Below are 22820 nucleotides of genomic sequence, written 5' to 3' on the forward strand. Positions count from 1 at the left end.
CTGCTTTATCTTGTGGCTGTACAGTAGCTCTAATTCATGACACAGGGAAAAAAAAAAAAAAAAAAAAAGCCCACCCATAATGAAGCCATCAAGTAAGTGTATGAAAACTATGTTTGGAGTGGAACATGACAGGACTGAAACTCTTCAGGCAAGAGGATAAGCCAACAGGAGCCCCAGGAATGCCAGGCAGCAGTGATGTGCAGCCCTGGGCAGGCAGACGCCAGCAGAGATGCCAATGGGGCCAAGAAGTATGGGGTACGGTCCTGGGCTCTGGAAGACAGCAAGCTGAGCAGGGGCTAGAGTGAGTTGAAATAAGAGAGGTGCAGAGTGGTACTTTCTCATGATGAGGTCTCTCAAAGTAGTGGAACATGGGCCTAGAGTTTGTTCAGCCTCTATCCTCAGAGGTTTTTCAAGACCTGTATTGATAAAACCTTCAGCATCTTGGTCTGAACTTGTAATGGATGATGTTTTAAGCAGGAGGTAAGTCTGGAGACCTCCTGAGGTCCCTTCCAAGCTGAATTATCCCATGATTCTACAATCCCATGAAGCAGTTTTTAGCATAGCAGTGGCAAAGTGTCATTTATAAATCCACTAAATGAGATCCCATTACTGAATGGAGAAACTTGAAAAAACACAATCCCCACTCTGGAACAATGCGTTCTGACAAATCACAATGAACAGCTGCATCTAGCTCACAAACCCTATCAAATTCTCAAGCAAGTTGGTGCAAAAATGTAAGTGACATTAAATGGAGTCATCTCAGCTCCAGCAAAACCAGACAGGGCTAGTCCTAGATGCATGTTGACTTCAAGCATTTCAAGTCAAAAGCCAGGGTGGGCACACTGCCCTGTGCTTTTGTTGGCTCATTGCCTTGGTCATAGTATGGTGACAGAGCAATCAAATTGCTGTCAGTGAAGCTGATTATGGAAACAGCAGAACCATATGCATCCTGAGCTGCAGATGAGCTAAGCCATCATCTCTGCATCCACTCCATGACTAGGTATCAAAAAAATAATGTCCAGATATAATCCAGAGAACCTGCATTGCTGACCACAAGCATGTGACTGAGACCAGAGATAAGGTGACAAACTAAGTGATGCTGACAGCTACCAAATTTTGCTGTTGCAAAATTATCATCAGTTACAAATTCCTATTATTTTAGAGAGGAAAAGAAAACTGTCTGTGCACGGTTTTTTTGAAGGAAGAGAAACACATATGTCTACAACAGAGTTTGAGGAACCTGTTCAAATTATCCACGGTGGCTGATGTAAAAGGACATGGCTGGATTTGGGTATGTATGAGGGTTTAGCTGACGTCCTGCTTTCCTAATCATTAATACCAAATCAGTGCACTAAGGATCACATCCAGCACTACTCATCAGACATAAATCAGCCAGATGTCTGCAGTTCCAAGTATGACTGCCTCTTGTGTTTTTGCTGACTTCACATGGGCTGCATAAAGTGACACATTATCCAGTCTGGCACAAATGATGCCAGTGCATCAATACTTCTTAGAGCACATCTGAACCAGCACAGTGAGTTTACCCAGGGTTAGTTCTTTCTGCGACACTGCTAAGGTAACTGATTTGGTAAAACACATCCTAGAGTTCAATTTAACTCAGTTGTCAGACTGTGGCCAGAAGAGGGTTTACCTTTCCAGAGTAAATAGATTCAGAATGTATAAGCATTACAAGCTCATCCATGTATCTAGGCTACATACTAAATCTGAAAATGTATGAGGACAATGAGTTCAAATTACTGGATGAGGCAGTAATATTGACCTGACAGTCACAAAATTAAGGGCAGGCTAGCACCCTCTCAGTCCGAAAGGTGTTCTGGCATTGACTCATCTTGACAGGTTTCATGCCCAGACAGTGGGGCTAATGTTCTCCTCAGACAGGCCTGGGAGGGACATGGACAGGATGCCCCCTCCTCTAAGCCCTTAACTGCCTGCTGTGGTACCTGTGTTCCCCTGTGCTTGTAGAAACGGGCCTTTGATGGGCTGATGGGTCCTGCGATGGGCCTACAAGTAGCTGGGGCAGGGCATTACACAGGTTTCTGCACTTGCTATTGTGCACAGCAGATGTGCAGATGAGCTTTTATCCTAATACAGGGGACTGAATTCCCCAGGTACATATTAAATTCCAAAACTGTTTGGTCCTCACTCCTATGCCTGCAACCAGGCAAGGAGCAAACAGTTTTGGATGTGGAATGTAATGTCTACCTGGATTAATTCTGTGATAAAGCTGCCTTTTGTACCAGGGAACTGAATTAATTCAGGTATGTATCAAATTCCATCTCCAAAATGGTTTGGTCCTTGCTCTTATTCCTGTTATCCGACAAGTGAATGACATCAATGAGTGTGTCTTCATGGTCTTTCGCACATAGAAACATGCTTGCTCCACATGTGCAGTCAGGTGGATGCACAACAGCCCTAACCTGGAAGCCATGGCAACTGCCTCTATGGCAGTAAGTCTTGGTCTCAGGCTTATTCGTGGCTAGCTGGCCCCAAGTGGAAACAAATGCACCCTCCACACATCTACAAAAGCCACTCAGCTGCAAAAGACCTTGCTGATACAAGCAATGACTGTTTTCTTTAAGCACTAACAGTTGCAATAAACCCAGTCTCTATCAGGCTCATGACCATTTTTCCTCAAAGAGTAAATTTCCCCACAGAGAAATCCAAGTGTGGTAAATCAGGACATATGAGGGGCATTTCATTCTCCCTGATCCGGAAAACATACCATTATGGCAAATTGCACCCTTACCTTTTTACGAACTCCCTCCTGTGTGCTAGACAGCTTGAGGAGAACAGGGGGTAGAAATTTGGAAATAATGTTCTGTAACTGCTCATCCGTTTCTGCATGGCCAAGACGCAAGAACACACGTTCAAGTTGATCTGCAGGGTTTTTTTTTAAAAAAAAAAAAAAAAGGAAAAGAGAGAAACTGGTTGAAACTCAAAATTGCTATAGCCAGAAAAGAACTTCTTCTGAACATTCCCTAATAGGCTTGTAAGAAAGGCTGCACACAATTCTTAAAGTGCTTCCATCTCAACAGCACTCAACACAAAAATCTCCGATTTTTAACACTAGCTGAGCAAACTGTTCATGGCAGAAACCAGCCTCATAGCTTCCAGAACTAGCCTCCACAATTACATGGAGGCCACTCTTATCAAAGACAGAGGAAAATAAGATTTCCTTTGCTTCACACTGTTTCAAATAGAGGCTAGAGCACCTACAAAGGTGAAACGGAAGGTTAGGATCCCCAAGTCATTTCCTGCCCTTTCTGATTCTTCTCTGCAAAAGTGTCTGGCTTTGGGGCTGCTAACATTTGAATATATGCTTGCTCTGACCTGCACCCAGACCATGATGTTCTATGTCTCCACTAGTTAGAGGGCAAAAAGATCTGACCAATTCTTGTTATTATTCTTGTTAAACCTAGGGTTCCAGTCACTCACAGAGACCCTATTGTTGCAGACAACAGAGCAAGAACACTAAGCACGTACAACAGAACCCAAGACCAATTACAGTTAGTATTGTGTAAAGAAGAGTCTAGACAAAGAACAAGTTATGAGATTGGGGCAAGCCACACCTTGGCAGTCATGTACAAATAAACAGGCTGCACACCTGAAAGCACAAGAAACAAGCTAGAAAGTGAAAAACAAGTTATTTGAAAGCTTAAGACTACTGTTCCAGAGTAAATTTGATACTCATGGGAGGATTTGTAGGACATCTTGACACAGACTAACCTGTTCTTCTGACAACTTTTGTTAAGCCATTCAGGTCTTCCAGAAAATCTTTACAAAGCTGTACAAACGTTGACTGAACCAGTTACTGATTTGTTATAATTTGTTGACCTTTTTTTCCAAAAGACAGCATATCATCAATAGGAATAAGACTGCAAGCGTGAAAGGCAGGGCATAATTGCTGTGACTTAAAACATAAAGCTCCTATTATCACTCTATGAAGCTTTTGGAGTACTGCAAAAAGATTCACCTTCCTCTCATCAGCAGGTCTTCTCCCCAAACCCAGGAAGGTACACACACACAAAATTATTTTAACATCTGCAAAGAAGTAGCAGTTGCAACACCTACAAGATGGGGTGGGGGGGAGGGTGGGGGGGAAGCAATTAACATGTTTTCTCAGTGAGCTAGCAGAAGATCATTTCATTGAAACAAACACCACCAAAATCTTCCATCAGCAGCTCAAGCACAAGGGCTAAGCGCCATCCGTCTTTACACAGAAGATGGAAGTCCCTATTTGAATTGCCAGCATGCAGCTGCCCCAACAGCTAAACCAGAAGCAAAGCAAAGCCTACCCTGCACAGCAGCATTCCTGACAGCCGGACTAAGAGTCCTTGGGCATGGATCAGGAGCGTCTGTTCTCCATACTGCAGCACTGCAAGACAGATCCACAGGCAGCAAGGAGACCCAGGGTTTTTGAAGGGACTACAGGTCTTAAGACCTCCTAAAGGAGGAAACCATTCCCCCAAAGACTAATGTAAGGTGACCTGTTGCAAACTGAGATTAGAGAGAGACCAAGGAGAACCCTTCTTCAGTGGATGATGACCGCTGAGCTGGCTGTAAGGCCTACAGATGTGAAAAAGGAGAAAGCACCAGTACAGGGCTGAGGTAAAGACTGATGTGAATGGATATAGTTGGAATTGAAGTGAACAAAAAGGATGCTCAAATACAAACACAGCTCTAGCCAGGAAATCTGTTGTGATGTAGCTGCAAAAGTCTTTACTGTCCTATTTTTAAAATCTGTGCTACCCTTGCACCAAGAGTTCTCACAGCATCATCCCTCCTCTGCCAGCTGCAGATTAAACATAAACCTATCACTTCCAACATTATATTTTCTGCTGAGCACATATGACAGGCAGCTGAAAAGACAGAGGACTATAAAATTTTGCTGTCAGGGAAATTACCTGCTGAAACTCTGCAGCACCTACAATGCAAACTGACTTGCGAGTCAATCTCTCATTTCAGACATTTCATGGAACAACCCGGCTGCCATCTAGTCAATGACTTCACTATATTTATCTCATATTCCAACTTTTATTTTTTTAAATCCTAACAATTTCTTTCTCTCTTCACCTTCCTTTTTGTGTCACATACCATCCTCCCCTCTCCCCGAAAACAATTTCCCCCTCCAGGACCTCCATGGTGTGTCAGGATGAGGGGACTGCTTAGGCCATGCCATGCAGCCAAAATAACTCAATGAATGAAATCATCAAGTCTTTCCCCTCAGACCTGGAACTCGAGGAGAACACTGCAGACCCACCATCCTGAAGCAAGCCAACTGAGGAACCTACCCAACAACATATTGCTTCACATGGCAACAGATCAGACTCAAGTGTAAGGAAACACAAGTGAAGTTATTTCTAAAGCCATTTGCTGTAGCCACTAGACTACAGCCAGCTTCCAAAAGGCACAGAAGCCACTCTGCAGGTGCCCCCAGCAAGTGCAGCAATGCAGTGAATTGCAAGCATCTGCCCCATTTCCAGTTTCCTCCATTATTCTGTTGTTACAAGTAGCAACCACAACTGTAATAATAATAGAGGTCAGGAGAAAAAAAAAAAAAAGCTATCCCCTTTTTTATGCTGCCTGTGAGATATGTTTATTACTTTTCCCACATCTTTCCTGCCTAGTCAGTTAAGCCCTGATATTGCTGTCAGGTATCCTTCCCTTGACCATAAACACGGCAGGACTCTTCAGCAAATTCAAGACTAGTCACCTGGCTGCAGTTAAGAAACTGGTCAGGAGTTTGTCAGAGCCCTCTTCTGTGCTGCCAATGCAGGCTGTATCCATAGCAGTGGGATAAAAAAATAAAGAGCTATAAACCCCCCCCAAGATTTGCACATCAACCATTTTCTCCCTATTTCTTATTCTACTAACAGTTAAGACCATCTCTCAAGCTGACAGCATGCATTAGGGAGAAGCATAAAGCTGGAGATTTAAAGCACCACACACAATGGTCCAGGAGAGATGAGAGCCGGGGACGCAAGAGCTGGGACTCAGACCCCACGTCCTTCCCTCCACGTGTGTGGCAGACCTGCTGGCTGGCATGGGGCAAGTTCCTTCCCCTCTCTAACTTACGTCTTCTCACAGCCTCCACCCAGCCTCCCCGTTGAGCCTGCACCAGCAAGCAGGCCACTGTGCATCAGACACCAAACAAGACAAAGGGTTTGCTGCTCCCAACCCATCTCATGTTCCCACATCGCCCACTTCACAAGTTTTTAAGAATGAAGCCAAAACCTTCTTCGTCTAGTTTTACAGCCCCGACTGCTGACTGTAAAACTGTACAGTTGTGATTTCAGAGGGGTACCACTAGGCTATATGATAATATAAGTAAAGGAAGACATCCAACTTGATTTGCTACATACCATAGGAAAAAAAAAATTACACAAATGGTTTTGAATAAGCCTTAGCAACTGAAATTAACTACTACAGCAGTCTCACCACAACTTGACAGTAAGAGCACTGAATTTTAATTAGAAAGCTTTACGCATCTCAGTTTACCTTTGCTAGCCAGCACTGAACTTAAAATGCAGTCCATGCAATGACACACTTCCTATAATTTTTCCTTTTGAAAGGTGGCTAATACAGTTAAAGATAATTTAAGTTTTCTGCAAGCGCTGAAGGAAGAAGTAATGGAGGGATGACATTTAGTAAAATATAGCTTTATCCCCATCTAAAACTGCAATTCTTAAGAGATTTGAGATTTCCAAAGGCTTCTCCTTCCTCAATCTCACATTAAACCCTCATCTCAAATTTAGGACTGTAATAATTCCTTGGTATTGTTTCCCACCTATAGCAACCTCTGTATTAGCTAATTGTATGTATATGTTTATAAAATTACTTCCATAGCCAATCTACTGCAGTTCAACTCTGGTGAACATGGGGCTGAGGGAAGAACATGCTGTCAGAGGCAAAGGACCAACTTTTAATGCAGTCTAGAGAGTTTACAAAACAAAAAACACCCCCAAAAATTGTGATTATTTTATTTACACTCGTAAGAAAGTTGAAATGAAAGGGAGAAAGGAGGAAACATAACTGGAAAACCCTGCGCCTAATCCTGCAGGGCTCCACAAAAACCGCTCCAAGAACAACCTTGCACATCAGAAGCAATGGAAAAGCATAAGGCTCACCAAGATCACTGTGAGCCTTCTAGACTTGCTCTGCCACGGAGAGCCCCTTGCTCTGCCAGGGACTGTTGGAAAGAATAACCCAAATAAGATTAAATCCCTACGAACCTTCAGCGCATCACTGAATTCATTATTTTTGGGATACTCTTCCAAGCTTCCCTTTACAAATGTGAAAGCTGGAATCAATTTCTTGAAAGATGGAACACTGCTACGGCACCCAGAATCTGCTTATAAGCTATGTGCCAACAATAAACCCTGTGAGACATGCCCACTACGTTAGAAAGTACCTGAGAAATCCCGTCTGGTTTAATAAGTAGTTTTAGAAGCATCATATGTGTGCTACTGCTATACTAGTCAACATTTTACTATGGATTAAAAACAAAACAAAACAAAAAAAAAAAACCCCACAACCAAGAATAAGCTGCATGAGTAGAAAAATTAATACCGGCTAGTTTTATTTTTAAAATACATACAATTAAGTCCATGCAAAATTTGTAACAGATGTTCATGTATCTTGGCACAATCACAACTTCTTTCCACGCTGCTGAAACATTGTGTGAAAACACTATACATTTTTAGTGGCATTTCTTGGGGGGAAAAAGAAGTGTTTATGAGAGGATGAGCATAAATATGGAGATTTTAACAACAGGCGTTGCATATGAAGAGATTTTCCCTTTCACTGTATGTAAAAGAACCAAAGTGTCACGAGAACAAGATATATCTTTGTATCCCTGTTTCCAGTAGCAGTGTTCAATTTGTGCCAACAGACATGGTGTACTTGGAATTTGAAATTCCCAAGTTACCATGGCAATGCAGTTACCTATCTGTGAGAAAAATGCATGTTTCACTTCTGGTTCTTTCCAGTCTCCATTTAAGACTACAAGGAGGAACACAGGTTTCAGCACTTACCACCACACCTCATGCAAACCTGAAACAAACGAGCACAAAGTATACAGATTTTTACAAGAAAGTTACAGTTACCACAAGGCTCTAAGGCCGGCTTCATAAACTTCCAAATGCTGCAACACTGGCCATAAAAGGGTCAGAGTTATTTCTAAGTCTTGTTCCTACAGCCTGCTCACTGAAACAACATGCCCCTTCTTCTCGTTCTGCTCTATAGTAGCTTGCCAAAGGGAACAACCGAAAGACACAGAAAGGATAAACTAAATAAATAAACAGCTAAATGTTTTCCTTCCGTTAACAAGGGTGTTTCCCTTTTTCTTTTTTTTAATTAAAATCACAGAAATTAAGTTTCTGAACGCTTGGCCTTACCGAGGTAGCTACTTCACTGTTTATCCATCGTTTTATCAGAGATAACTGCTCTTGGCTCAGCTAAGTGCAGTTCCATTTCATGTGCCCAGGTTCTCCTTGTCCTTATGCAAGATAAAGAACTAGCTCCCTCTGGCATTCACAGATATTATGTACAACACGTCCGCTATTCTGCACAGACCCCTCAGCAATGTCTACTTGTATAGCTGTGTACCCAGTAAAACACACACCCTTCTTTTTACGAATACTGAGTCAAGAAGCTATGGGTCTGGGAAGTGTCAAGCGAGCTTTACTTCATAATTTAACCAATCACCAGAAAAGCACCTTAGGAAGCCAAAAGAAAGCCCAAGTCCTCTGCAAAACAGAGCTGAGACTAGGACAGCAAAATTCCGAGCATAAAGCCAGAATTTATCTTCACTTTTCTGAAAAGTGTCTATTTGACAGATTAGTGGGACTGCTACATTAAAGCATTTCTATAACTGCCTCAGTAAATCAAACAACCAAAAACACCCTCCCCCATTACCAGAACTCTGCAGAACCATTGCATCGCACTAGCATCCCCCAAATTTTCTCCAAAAGGCCCTGTACAAAATAAAGGGTACTAGACACAGGAGTGTTTCAACGTCACCACCCGGATGGCAGGGGCAGCTTTAGGGGCAGGTCCCTGCTAAAGCAAACGCTCAGACACACCCTTCAGTCCCTCCAGAGCTTAGCAATTGTTTCTGCACTATTCCGCATGCAGAAGAGGAAAGAATAAAGTTCTCGTCTATTGGGTCACTACTGAAACAGGACTCAAATTCTGGTTCAAATTATATTAGACTCTGGGAGAATATATACCTAGTATGATTACAGTAGCAAAGAGTGAGTCAGGATTTTCTGGTGCTATTCCTGGCTCTACCAGTAACCCATCACATGCCTACAGCCAAATCACTTAAGGGGGCATTTGGAAAAGTAGGGCAGTCACCAGGTTATTTTACAAGATCTGACTGGAAAAGGCTGGGAAGGTCTGCGGGAAGAGGGGTTATATTCTTTTTCATCCTATTCTTCCATTTTATAGAAAAGCTATATAAAAGCTTGAATAGCAAACTGAAATCCAAGTATTTGCAATACGCCAGGCTTAGGCTCTCCATTCCAGTGGCTGTCTATTCTTACTCAATACTAACTTTTCTTTCTCTTGCATCTGAACTCTTCTGGCTTTAGGATCAATTTACTGATTTTGCATTGATTTTTAAACTGCCATCTCTCCATTCTTATGCTGCCTTCAAACAATTTGTCCTCTAAAATGGTAACCACCCTTATAAAGAGCTTAAGCAAACAGTAAGAGTTTATGTGTTTGACTGGAGCTACAGATCAAAGCTTCCTATAGCCATGTGTATATATAGCAAGGAAATATGGTTTTCCAATCTAAAACTAGTGGTAATTATTCCTGTTATTTTGGGAATATTCATCATCTTAAAAAGGAACAGACTTCTTTCCAAATATGCTGAAATTTAACTATTCAAATGTATCAAAAGGCAGTAGGCCCACATGCAGGCTGTTTCGTTTCCCTTTTTCTATACAAAATTATTCTTTTTCCCATTAGCTTTAATTTTTATTTAAGACTACAGTACTTTCTATTCAGGGTCAGATGAGGTACTAGGGAAAAAAAACCAAACAAAAATTAAAAAAATCCATACTCTTTCCTCCCCCACTCCAAAAAACCATTTCTCACCAAACCAATAAAAAACCCTCAATTCTGAAAAATATGGCAGTCGCATAACCTGAATGGTATCGTATAATTATTAACATGAATCTTAGTCTAAGGACGTTTATTCTTTCAGCGCAGCTTAACACAAAGGGCTGTGTAGCAATTGGCACATGGCTGAGGGCTAATTTTTTGCAGGATCAGATTTGGAGGCTGGGAAGCTAGATTACACACAGCTAACAGCTGGGGAGCTACAAGCAAGAGATCTCACACTGACCGGTTTCCCCACAGGGAATCATGTTAGCATTGTAAAACTGACAATAGAACCTCCTGGATGACAGCAGCAGTGAGGTCTTTCACAGTCACGATTACAGTTTATCCCGGTTGTCAATGGAATAAATAGCTAGGCATTTGTGTGCTCCAATTCAAGGATCGGCGTAACCAATAGATTGTTCCTACTCCGCCATGAGATCCTGGCTCTTTGGCTACATAAAGGCATAGGATAACGGCGGGGATGCCCTTATTCCACTCAGCCTAGTTCCAGTAACATCTAACAAAGAGCAGAACAAGGATGTTACCTACACAGCAGCATTCAGAGGGGAAGAACAAAAAATCCCAGGTAACGCATCACGCAGAAATGCCTTAGAACTGAAAGCCAATAGCACAAATATGCTCAAAGTATTTCTTCTGCCCTTCCCCTCAGGCAGTTGCCAAGTACTATTTTGGGGCAACCGAAGGCCCTCTCTCTTGGCTGAGTCATACGTTATCACGCTATTAACTCTTCATGGTTGTCTAAGAACTAGCTCTAGCCCAGAGCAGGAAAAGCAGGGAAAGAAGTGCCGTTCTTCCAAGTTTCGTTGGTTTTTATCCCCAAAGAGAAGCCGATCGTTTGCTGCAGCGGACTGAGAGAGGGGCCTGGAGGTGATAAGAAGGCAGAGCTGTGCTTGCCCTGCGGGGGCCGAGGGAGAGCCTCGCACCTGCGGCGGGCCCGGGCACTGCGCTCCCGCTACGTCAGGGCTCCGCGCGCACCCGCTGACGTCTCAACAGACGTTATTTTCACCTTGGTTACGTAGCGAGAAGACGGCGATAGGACAAAGCGGGGCTGGAGCCGCCGCTCGTCCCGTTCAGGGAGCGGGTTACGGGGGGCGGCGCCGCCGCACCGGGGGTCTGCGGCTCTGCCCCGGGCCGCCACCCGCTCTGCGGGGATCCCCCGGCGAGGGGGAGCCGCCGCCTCCCCGCCTCGCCCCGCAGGGTCCAGGGCCCGGCGAGGGGCCGGTGCCCCCGGAGGCCGCCCCCTCCGCCGCCGAAGCAGCTCTTCGGTTTCCGTATCCCGACATGGCTGCCCCGCCGCCGGGCCCGGCCCCGCCGCCCTCACCACCTCGTCGGGCCGGGAGTTGGGCCCCGCCGCAGCGACGGGAGCCGCTGAGGAGAGCCCGCCCCGGCCCGGCCCGGTCCCGCCGCCGCCGCCCCGCGCCCGGTCGGCACTTACTGAGCTCGTCCTGGGCGGCCGCAGCGGCCGCCGCCATGTTGCCGGCTGCCGGAGGGAGGGAGAAAGGGAGGGGAGGCGGTGAGGGATGCACCGCAGCCGCCCGGCCCCGGCCGCTCCCCGCCTCCCGCCCCTCTCCTTCGCTGCCGGCTCAGCACCGGCCCGCCGCCGCCTCCCTCTCCCTCCTCCTCCTCCTCCTCCTCCTCCTCTCTGCAGCTCTCCCCGACGCCGACCGCCGTGGGGCCAAGCGGCGCCCGCCCTCCCGTCACCGCCGTTTTATATTTAGAAAGAGCTGAGCCATCGTCCCTGCCGCTCGCCCGCCCCCGCCGCGCGCACACGCACCGACCCCGCCGGCACCACTCGGGCGCGGCAGGGGGGGATGTACCGGCCACTCCCCACCCTGCACACCCCCGCGGCAGCTGCCGGTGGTCCCAAGGAGAGGGGCAGCGGAGGGCGGCAGACTGACCCGAGTCCGCGCTGACCTCCATGACGGCCGCGGCGCGATCCGCGCTCCTGACGGGGGCGGAGGAGCGAAACGGTCTGGGCGGCGCAGCTGCGACCCCTCCCGGCGGCCGCCGCCGCCAGCAGCCCGCGGGCGGCGAGCCCCGCCTAGAGCCTAGCACAGCCCTGCCTGGAGCCAGGCACAGCCCTGCCCACGGCAGGGCACATCCCGGCACATAATCCCAGCCAGAGCCCCGGGACGGTCCCAGGCTCTGCCCGCGGCCTGCAGTTCGGCAGCCTTCCTCACCCACCTCCTCGATTATGGGTGCCTCGGCCCAAGGCCTCAGCGCCTGTGCTGGAAGCAGCGGCAGGCAAAGGTGCTGGGCACCACCTCCTCTGAGCACCTTCACTGGCACCTCCATCTCCTGTGCTGAGGTGGTGGTGGGGCAGCGTCCGTGACAAACATATTGGAGGAGATCTATTGTACCAGCAATAGTGGTGGCCAGCAGGAGCAGGGCAGTGATGCACTGTAAAATGCCATACATGGTGTTTTGGGGTTGCTAAGGCTGCAGAAGAAAGGCGTGACCACCACACAGCATCTTGCTCCTGAGCTCATCGGTGCCACATGTAATCTCTGTAAGGAGCATGTTGGCCAGACGCTAAAACAAGACAGCCCTGGAATATAACTGACAGCAGAGTGTGCGGCACCCATTTGCCAGCTTTTTGAATGCTGCCTGTGGTGGCGTGGGCTCAGCTGGTGACCTCTCCCTACAGCCCCAGAGCCTGTTCTTCCTGGCAGAAGTGAGCCCCAGGTAACACAGGGTCAGAGAACTAGCTTCTTTCTCATCTGCAAAAAAAAAAAAAAAAAAAGGGGGTGGCAAAACTGGCCATGGACAATGTTTGCTTCATTTGTTAAGCCTAAGATCTGAAGGGTTGAATGTTGGCCTCCAACACCAAGACTGGACCCTAACAAGCTGCGAAGAGGTGGAATTTTTTGGGGGAAGCAGATTTGGGGCTCATCCATCTCTCAAGGAAATTATAAACCTTTATTAATGCAAAAAAGGAGATGGGCAGAGGAGGTCAGAAGGACAAGATGCATACTCATTTCTAGCAGAAGAACAGCATGTGTTGGCCGATGAGCCGAGCACTTCTGTCGCGGAGATTTCCAGCAACAAGCATAAATCTGTTTTTCCTGGGAAAGATCCAATATTGAGGTAGTGTGCCTGCCAGTTATATTGAAGTAGAGATTAAGTCCTTGTTTCCAAAGCAAGTCTTTGGGTAAAAAAAAAAAAAAAAAGATCTAAGAGGGCAGACCTGCAATAGCCACTGTGAGACCAAATGTCCCTTTTAATGTATTTTAACCCTATCCTTTGCTGCCGTGTATATCAAATGTCAGCAGGAGAAGCATTCCCCACCATGTCTTCCAAGGGGTATGGGCTGTATGTATGCACGCGCGGGACGTGTTCTGGGGGGCTGCTGCTTAAATCCTGCTGCTCCTGAACAGAACAGGCGGCGAAACCCCAACTGCACCACAGCCAGCTTGAATTAAACACCAGGTCGGGGATCATTTCAGAAGATTCAATCCTGGAAGAAAGAACAAGCAGGAACGGGCTGGGGGGGAAATCAGGAAAAACGTTGGAATTTCAAGCCCGGGCTTTATCGGCAAGGCTGGAGACGGTGTGTGTCGCTGAGGGGGGACCGGCTGGCCACGCCCCCGCGCGGCGGCCACGCCCCCGGCGGCGGCCACGCCCCCGCGCGGCGCGGGCCCCGGCGGCGGCGGCGAAATGGCGGCGGCGGCGGGAGGTGGCGGCGGTGGCGGCGGCGGCGGCGGCGTGGCGGCTCCGGTCCTGGTTTTCGTTCCGCTCCGGCGGTGGTGGTTACTGTATCTGTGCCTGTGCACGGCTCTGTTGCCGCGCGCGGCGCGGGGCCTGACGGAGGGCCTGTACTGCGGACGGCGGGTCTGCTATGAGGTGCTGGGCGTCAGCCGGCAGGCCAGCAAGGCGGAGATCGCCCGCGCCTACCGGCAGCTGGCCCGCAAGTACCACCCCGACCGCTACCGCGGGGAGCCGGCCGCGGCGGCGGCGGGCGGCGGCGGCGGCCTGCAGGCGGCGCACGAGAAGTTCCTCCTCATCGCCACCGCCTATGAGACCCTCAAGGTGAGAGAGCGGGACCGCCGCCGCGGCCGGAGCCGCTCCGGTAAGAGACAGCGCGGGGGGCCGGCGGAGGGAGCCGCCCCGGGGGGCGGCAGGGCGGAGCGGAGCGGGGCCGGCGGCGGGAGGGGGGCATGCGGGGCGCCCTGCCCGGCGCCGCCGCTTCCCTCGGCGATCTTGGTTTGGGGAACCGGAGAGCGGCGTCCGGGCGGGGAGGTGCGGGGCCAGGGAGCGGGAACGCTCCGCTCCGCGCCGCCCCGGCGGGTCGGTGTTTGAGCCGCCCCGCCGTGCCTTAACCGCAGCCGGCAAAATTCAGCACCCGCCTGTTGCGGGGAGGAGAAAAACCCTGCTTCAGAAAGCGTGGGGAGGGGTAAAACCCCCCCCCGAATTTTGCTGGGCTGTTCCTAAGGCGTGCATCATGAAAGCTCGGCTTAGGCATCGGGGTTGGGCCCTCCGCACCTCGCAGGTGTCTTCTGCCGGGGGAGGATGAGGCCCCCTAAGCTTCCCACTCGTGTGCATCGCGGCAGGCTCTGCAGCACCGGCCCTGCGTGTTCCCGGCCGGCTTGCTTCCTACCAGCGGTCAGGGAGGGGGTGGAAAAAAAAAACCAACCTTAAAAACCTTCTTCAACAGCCAGCCCAAGCGTGCAGGGAGGGCACATAGTTGTCTCGAAGATCCCGTTGTATTTAGAATTTGTCCTCTTGAAAATCCTTTTGTACTTGACATGAACCAACTGGGCTCTACCTTGAACAAAAAAAGTCACAGTGGCTGGAGTAGCGTAGGGGAGGCTTATCAGGGCAAAGTATGTGTACCTTGGTGAAGATGCAACTCTGGAACGGAAGAAAGAGACTGGTAAGTGTTTTAAGGCCGTGAGGGAGGGGAAAAAAGGGACCTTTTTGGGGGGTTGGAAAGGAATGCAGTTGAGGCTGATGAAATAAAGTTTCTCACATCTTAATTATGTGTGTGAAATGAGAAAAACTCTGAGAAATGAGAACAATGTGATTTTGAAATGGCCTTCCATTAGACAGATTCCACAGCACTGTAAGCTAAGTCTAAATGATTTGTAAAACAATCTTTTAAGAGGTTCTTTATCTGAATGTTTTCCTCTGCGATTGTTATTAACTCTAGTCTATCTGTATTTCCCATTGTGAAGTTATAAATACTTACCATGTGGATTTCAGTTGCCTGTCTTTATTATATGTCTTCAGGCAGCATATGCTCATGCATTTAAGACCACATATGTCAGATATGAGTGGACAGACGAGTCTGAGAACAAATTAATTGAGAATGTGAGAAAAGGACCAAAGGTATTCCTCTGGGTTTCCATCCTCGATCAGGCTGTTGCAAATTTTACAGCAGTGTGGTCAGTAACGGGATGTAAAACACAGCTATAACAGAGTAAATGAGAACAGGAGTCTGAAACTATGCATGTTTTTGGTCTCATCCTGCAGGATGAAGAAACCCGTAAAGATTATGACTACATGTTGGACCATCCGGAGGAGTATTACAGGCATTACTATCACTACTACAGCAGGAGATTGGCACCAAAAGTGGATGTCAGAATAGTGATTCTAGTTACGGTGTGTGCCATCTCCATGTTTCAGGTAAAATTTCATGTTTACGTGACACTGCGCCATGAGTTTCTGAACACGGAAGATAAGTATCTGCAGTGCACGTAATGTGCCAGGTGCTGAACAGCGTCAGTGAGGAGGCCTGTTCCTATCTGCTGTGGTAAATTTCCCTGTAGTGTCCATAACAAATCTGAACTCAGGATGTAGTAAGATTTTTGACTGCCCTTGGTACCTTGGGCAAAGGTAGAGGTTAGTTTCTTTTAATGGTTGGGTATTTCATAGAGACAAGTGCAGCTTTCCTAAGGAAGTTACGTAGTTCTTCAGTGCAGGCTGAGAATAGCCTGTTCCTGAGCACAGGCAGGACTAGTGCTCCAAATCAGCATGTGTCAGTTTGTCAAGCGCATACGTAATTCCTTTTTAAAACCAGACTAACTGCAAACTAAATTCAGATGACAGGACTAAATATCAGGAGTTTACTAATGTGTGAATCTCACATTGCAGTGTATTGTAAACACCACAGTGAAGGTGGGAGATAAGTGAATTTGGTTCAGCAAAGTTTGCTCCAAAGGTGGTAGTTCCAAGGTCAAGAAAACAGCCTGTGTTTTAGATGAGAAAACTTGCACTGTTGCTGACAAATACTTCAGTGGAGGAAGGTGCATAATTCTCTTCTTTAGTGTCTATTTGGTCACTGGTTCAAAACATTATTAAAAATAACTAAAAGTTTAAGAGACGAAGATAACAGCTTATTCTGTGGTGCAGATAGCTCACTTTTTAGTGGGATATTGGAAGTTAAAACAATAATATGTTGATCAGAATTTGAGAGCTTGGAATAATAAATTCCAATGGCATATGCAGCCAAATATTTAATTTCCCTTCAGACTTACTTCCAATGGCAGAATTTCATCTCACCTCTTATTTCAGCTGTAGGTAGAGATACTTCCCTGCAGCCCAGCTGCCAGATGATTGCAAATTCAGTGTAAACATCTGTGTAAACTGATTTGCCTCTCTTGCTTTCTGTGTTTCTGCTTCTTGACCTTTCTTAAGGTTGTATGATTGGTACATGTCTGCCCTTTGCCTTGGTGAACTGTGTGAAATGCTACTTTTTGAAAAAAGTTGCCCCAAGAAGACACGTTAACCCCAGGCACTGTATTTCTGACTTGTTGTTTGGTTTGGGGATTTAGGTTTTTTTCCCCCCCCCCCCATTGAAATTCAGAGGGTAGCTAGAGATCAGAAAGGGATGTTGAATCTTGTAAAGTCAATCCAGTCAGGCTAATGAGATTTTTCATGTACTTAATCCATGTTTAATTAACTATTTTAAATGGGTAACAATTTTATAGTGGACTGTTCATATACCAGCTACTTTATATATGAATCCAAGGGACCTTTTGAGAATGGCCGTCACAGCCTAGCATTAAGCTTCAGGAGATTACCATCTCCTCGTAAACAAAACCAGTCTGAATGGTGTCTGCTTGTCCTCCCACATGGCTGTATATTTCTGTGAGATACACATCTGTACATCTGTTTTCCAGGTGCCTTACTAAGTTGGAGGAATTAATTATAGCTTCTACAATACCGCTGAAGAAGTACTGTTGCATTCAGTTTTTATCCTTCCTGTAATGTAACTGTGGTTAAGGGTGTATGACAGCGTTGTTTTTTTTCCTGGCAAACCTCCAAATAGGAATGTGTCTGTATATAACCATGTTTTTTCACTTTTACTGTTCTTCAATTACAGTTCTTCAGCTGGTGGAGCAGTTACAATGAAGCTATCAACTACCTAGCTACAGTGCCAAAATACCGCATACAAGCTACTGAGATTGCCAGGCAACAAGGTTTACTCAACAAGACTAAAGAAAAAGGCAAGAACAGGCGGTCTAAGGAAGAAATCCGTGAAGAAGAAGAAGAAATCATTAAAGACATTATTAAAAATAAAATAGATATAAAAGGCGGTTATCAGAAGCCCAAGATATATGATATCCTTCTATTTCAGATCCTTCTCGCTCCTTTTTACTTGTGCAAATACATAGTTTGGTACTGTTGGTGGATTTATTGTTTCACTATTAAGGGGCAGGAGTATGGCGTGGAAGAGAAGCTGTATATTATACGAAGGTACATGAAAATGTCTCAGTCTCAGTTTGACAGCCTGGAAGATCATCAGAAAGAGACCTTTCTTGAACGGCAACTGTGGATACGAGAAAACTATGAGGTGGGTAGCTCTGCTGGAAAAGCTAATGTTCGTTATCCAGTGCTCCCAGAGTAAGAACAGCTATTTTGTGAAGGTGCTTGGGACAGGACTGTGTGAAGCATTGTTTCAATTTTAGGTATTGCTTTCTAAATTGAAAACTGGTAGACAGCCACTCGGTGTGTTTTCTTTGACTTCCTATGCTTATGGACTGGTAGACAGCAGCTCCTGACCATGCCCATAGATATAGGAAGGGCTGTGCTCAGTCAGGGGACATTCACCCGTAACTGTTACGGAATCTGTGCATGCAAGATTTAGCTGAATCTGATGAAAGGCTTTTTTATAATAATGCGGTCTGAGAAATTTATTACAGTAGGTTGAAGACTGTTCTCCAAACAGTAATAATTTGTAATATGGATTACCTGGATCACCTGAAACTCCTATTTCATCGGTTGTTTAATCCATTAATTCCTGGCTTGTGATTTGTTTTTTTTTAAACTGTCCATTAGTAGTTCTTTGGCCTTCAGTGAGTCAGGGACTGTTCTTGCTGTGCTGTATACCTACTCCAGTAAAGATGGTATATGAAATAGATTGGGCACAACTGCTGCTCTTGCCAGGGATAGACAGTTATGAAATAGTCAATATGTAATTTTTTTTTTTTTAGCTTTCTGTGAGACCAGTGAAAGAATATTAGCCACAGCATGGAATTGCAGTCCAGAATGACTTAGGATGCCAGGGGGTGGCAGACTGACAAAACACTTTTATTGTTCCACAGAAGCTCATCTGTGGGCCATCTGGGTGGGAGGTTTCCAGAAGAGAAACTGAGAACACGAACTTGGCCTGTTTAAGGGGAAGAGGAATATGCTCCGCATATGCTGGGAAAAGAACTGGGATGGTGGCAGAACTGCCTTTGCTGCTGGCAGGGCACCAGAGATAAGAGAATGCTTATTTAAAAGTAGGCAGGGGTGGATTAATCTAGAAACTGGAAGAGGAAAAATAGTTAAATTTATGCTACTATAAGGAAAGGATTAGCAGACAGGTGCATATACACATTGAATTATGATGGGTTTGCTAGAGAACAATGTGGAAGTCCAAAGATATAGTAATATAACTAGTGAAAGCAGATGTTGTATGGAAAAAGTAAGATAGGGTGGAGATCCTGTTCTTTTAGAGGAAAAAATGATGCGGGTTGGGATCAATGCTGTTTCTAACTAGTGATGTTTTGGTCACTGAATATAAAAGCTGTATTTGCCAGGAGTGAAGTTTGTTTAGCCCAAAGGCATCTCCTGTGGTGGCCAGCAGTTGATTTTTTAGAGAAGAATACATGAAAGGTGCACCTAGAGAGCAATACTTATCCAGTATAATTTGCAGCTTTGACACTTCCTGAAAAGGAAATGGTGTCTTCATAGGTAACTGCTTTAATGAGTTTTTCTTTAATAAACTTATCTAGTCGCTCCTTGAATGCATTAAAACTTTCAGTATCTGCTGTGCTGCCTTGTTGTGAGTTCAGCAGTATGTGTAGAAGATGGCACTTTTTTTCTGAAGCCACCCAGACACCTCCTGCTACCTGTGCTCCTGTGTACCACTACTGTCTTACTTGAAACTCAGTCATCTCTTTTCTAGGGAGAAAAATATGCTTAGGTGTTTCTCTGCAAAAGCTTCTCTGTTCTTTGATCATTGGGAGATGCCTGTATATTGTTCAGTTTTCCAACGTCATTTTAGGATGGGGAGGGCCAGGAATTCAAGACACAGTGCATCATGGAGCACCACAATATTTTTTTCCCCTCTGTTGCTTTTCTAAAACTTCTTAAAACCTGTATGATCACTGAATATTGAGCTGGTGTATTTATAAAGCCATCCTATAGTTTTTAAATATCTTGTTCATGCATAGCAGAGCCTTAAATGTAATTCCCTTCCAGAAAGAAGTCAGATGACATAAACCTCTATGGTGTTGAGATTTATGCTGGCTGTATCTGTATAAACGGCCTTGCAGAATAAAAATGCAGACACTATTGCTTTTTTAAGATACTTGACTTTGATAATTGCAGATATCGAGATTTCATTACAATGACACCATTTCTTAACAGAATGAAATTACCGCCAAAACTTAAGGCAGAGATATTCACTTAGTTAAGAAACTTAATTAGGAATAAAAAGTTCCATAGCAGGAGTCTATCTAGACAATGAATTTGAAAGGGGAAGAGAGCTAAAGTGAGGTGCTGAGCAACTGCATTGAACAGTATGCGTGCTGAGAAGGGACTCAAAATTTAGCTTTCTGAGCATTAGCCATTTTTTACTGTAAATTTTAATTTGCTGAATTCGTGGGCATCTAGTTCTTTAGCAAAAAAGTTTTGGAGATTGCAGCACTGTCTTCCAAGAAGGTGGTTCTGCTCTCAGCAAAAATGCAAAGCATCTCAACTACAGCCAGTAGGCTCCTCAGATGACGCTGCTACTCCTGCACTCGGTCAAGGTCTGCTTTTGTGTTGCAATTCAGTCTTCTGTAAAAACAAGAAGCTGCCAAGTGGTTGAAGTACCAATGCTTACACCCGCCCTTGAGGTTCACTTAAGCTGTTTCTTGAACCTTATTAAAAACTCTTTTTGTCTGTCAGGTCTATAAAAAAGAACAAGAGGAGGAGCTAAAGAAGAAAATGGCCATGGATCCCCGATGGAAGAGGTATCGGAGGTGGATGAAGAATGAAAGACCTGGGCGACTCACTTTTATTGATGACTGAAAGTTGATGAACAAAATGTGTCTAATGTTAAAGGTGATTTGCAAAACTTTTCACTACATCATTCAGAGTTTTGTCAGCTGTGGCTCAGCAGTGATCTAAAACTCAGGAATTAGTAAATCAGGACGAAAAAGAATACTGGTTTACCATTTTTATAAGTCAGACTTATTAAAGAGGCTCAGCTCAATATATATATATGCCATTTACTTGGGGATATAAGTGTGGAATTCATTATTCCAAACGATGTATTTTCTCTAAATGTTTCGTATTAATGATCAATGGTTCCATAAATTTAGTCTTTTGGAAAATGTTTCTAGATCAGTCCTTGAAGGTCCTGTTTTTCCTTTTTAAACTGAAGGGTTTCTGCCTTCTGAAGGGCCCTGGAAGTGCTTATAACTGATCCTGAAGCAAGGGCCATCTTCTGTTTTGCTCTCTCTTCCCCCTGCTTCTCAATCTAATTTCTAAGATGCCAAGTTGTTTTTTGATGTAGACAATATGGGGATTATACAAGACTTTGTCTCTTGCTATTCCTGCTCCAGCTGGAAATGAATTTTATTCTTTGTGGGAATAAATGATGCGTGATTGATGATCATTGTGATGCAAACAAGCCTTAATTCTTTGTTCGACACAGTGTTTCATTAATAGTATGCTTAGATCTCTTGCACTTGGTTCTTCATCTTGTGTTGGATTGTACCTGCTTGTTCAGAACAAGTATACCAATGAGTATTAGTCTAGTAAATGTGACACTTCTTTCACCAAAGTAGTGGTAAAAGGGAAAATGACCCTTTTGTTAAAAAGGGCAATTTTGATGCCTTATGTAAATAAAAAATTTATATAATATACATCCTGAATTTGTTTTAAATTTGAAATCTAAAGTATTCTTTATCTCTTCTGACTCAGAGTACTTAAAATAAATAATGCAGAGCAAAGCACTGTGGTTTCTTCTGTAACTCAGCCCAGGTCAGGGTTTCCATGGTTTGCTGGTGTGTTGCCATATTTCTATTCAGGAATTTTACTGGGGAAGGGGCAGGTGGGCAGCATAGCCAGATTGGGCTGCTCCATTTGTCACTTCTGTAAAAGCAAGTTCCTCAGAAGCATTTCTGCTGAAAACAGTGCTAAGTTAGCTGGCTTCTGTGGAGATCAGTTCTGGGAGAGAAGCTCTTGAACCTGCTACTCCTGCCAAAGCCCATAATAGCCCAAAGTTTTAAAATGCTTATTGATTAATTTTTGAAGCAAGACGTTGCTGATTCTGCAAAGGTGACCTGTCCTTATTCTTTGAGGAAGAGTTTCTGTTCTCTGTGCCTCTTCTGCTAGTTCAGCTTTCACTAGTTCTTGGAATGTTGTCTCAGTTTTCTGTGTAAAATAATATATATTCAAAAGCTTGGTAGAAGTATTATACTAAATGGCTAACTTCTATATGCATTAGTAAAATTGAAGAGGAGCTGCTAAATTTGTCCTTCATCGCAGTTTTATGTAGTGTAGATAAAAGCTTAGTTAATTTTGTATTTAGTGGTCAATTTAAATTTAAAACTCATTAAGGTATTGAGAATAAGCTGACCTTGCTTTCATGGGGTGATCTTAGGGACACTGTAGTGGTGTGGCAGGGACATGCTAAAGATGCTCATTAAGTGAGAGGCAGCATGGGTGTATTGCTGCTTCATCCCCCAAAACACAGCCAGCCTCCTGCAAGTGTGGAAGGGGTAAGATTAAGTTGCTGTGATAGAAACAGAGGAAATGAAGGTAAGCACAAGTAAAATGGTGTTGAGTATTAAATAAGACAGTTATACCTGGGAAAGAACAAAAGGATCTAAACCTGTGGCCACAGTTCCACAGGTGTAACAGCTCGGCTGCTCTTGCCCTTGTGCCTCATTTTGCTCCATCCTCTCTCTCCTGAGCCAAGTATTTGGGTTATAAAAATAAGCAGTCAAAACAGAGATCTGTTTTTCCTTTTTGCCTAGGTTAGTTCTAATAAAAATTAATTTCCTGGCCTGACACTGTAGCAGGAAATTGGTGCAATGGAAGTGCAGTCCCTGGGGAGGACAGAACTGTGTCTTTCAGTGGCAGTGGGGCCTTGTTTCTCTAAAACCATGGCCTGATACTGGGTGAGTGGAGAAGGAAAAGTCAGCAGATATTGTATGACCTGCTGAAAATGAGCTGTCTGCAGGCTC

General features: G+C 45.3%; 2 protein-coding genes across 3 annotated transcripts in view; one reads left to right on the top strand and one right to left on the bottom strand.

Moving 5' to 3' along the window:
- The window catches only part of ECPAS (Ecm29 proteasome adaptor and scaffold), a 66546-nt gene extending 54428 nt beyond the window's left edge, over positions 1–12118 (bottom strand). The window contains exons 1-2 of one of the 2 annotated variants that reach the window (XM_064438769.1): positions 12051–12118; positions 2768–2898 (exon numbers count right to left, since the gene is read on the bottom strand). In XM_064438769.1, the coding sequence (XP_064294839.1) occupies positions 2768–2898; positions 12051–12072 (153 nt within the window). In that variant the 5' untranslated portion in view covers positions 12073–12118. Of the gene's footprint in view, positions 1–2767; positions 2899–11587; positions 11705–12050 lie in introns of those variants that run through there. The other variant, XM_064438768.1, reaches the window with a different exon arrangement.
- Positions 12119–13794: 1676 nt separating this feature from the next.
- On the top strand, positions 13795–21244 carry DNAJC25 (DnaJ heat shock protein family (Hsp40) member C25). The gene is made up of 4 exons (XM_064438773.1): positions 13795–14181; positions 15625–15777; positions 17477–17947; positions 20533–21244. The coding sequence occupies exons 1-4, from the start codon at positions 13810–13812 to the stop codon at positions 20653–20655; spliced, it is 1119 nt and encodes a 372-aa protein (XP_064294843.1). The 5' UTR covers positions 13795–13809; the 3' UTR covers positions 20656–21244.
- Positions 21245–22820: the final 1576 nt, after the last annotated feature.

Source organism: Phalacrocorax carbo, chromosome Z (assembly GCF_963921805.1).
Source record: "Phalacrocorax carbo chromosome Z, bPhaCar2.1, whole genome shotgun sequence".
Lineage (NCBI taxonomy): Eukaryota > Metazoa > Chordata > Aves > Suliformes > Phalacrocoracidae > Phalacrocorax > Phalacrocorax carbo.

Coding starts and splice junctions, on each gene's coding strand:
- DNAJC25 (XM_064438773.1), top strand. CDS start 13,810: ATGGCGGCGGCGGCGGGAGGTGGCGGCGGTGGCGGCGGCGGCGGCGGC. Junction 14,182..15,624: donor CCGCCTATGAGACCCTCAAG/GTGAGAGAGCGG, acceptor CTCATCCTGCAG/GATGAAGAAACCCGTAAAGA. Junction 17,948..20,532: donor GGATACGAGAAAACTATGAG/GTGGGTAGCTCT, acceptor TTTGTCTGTCAG/GTCTATAAAAAAGAACAAGA.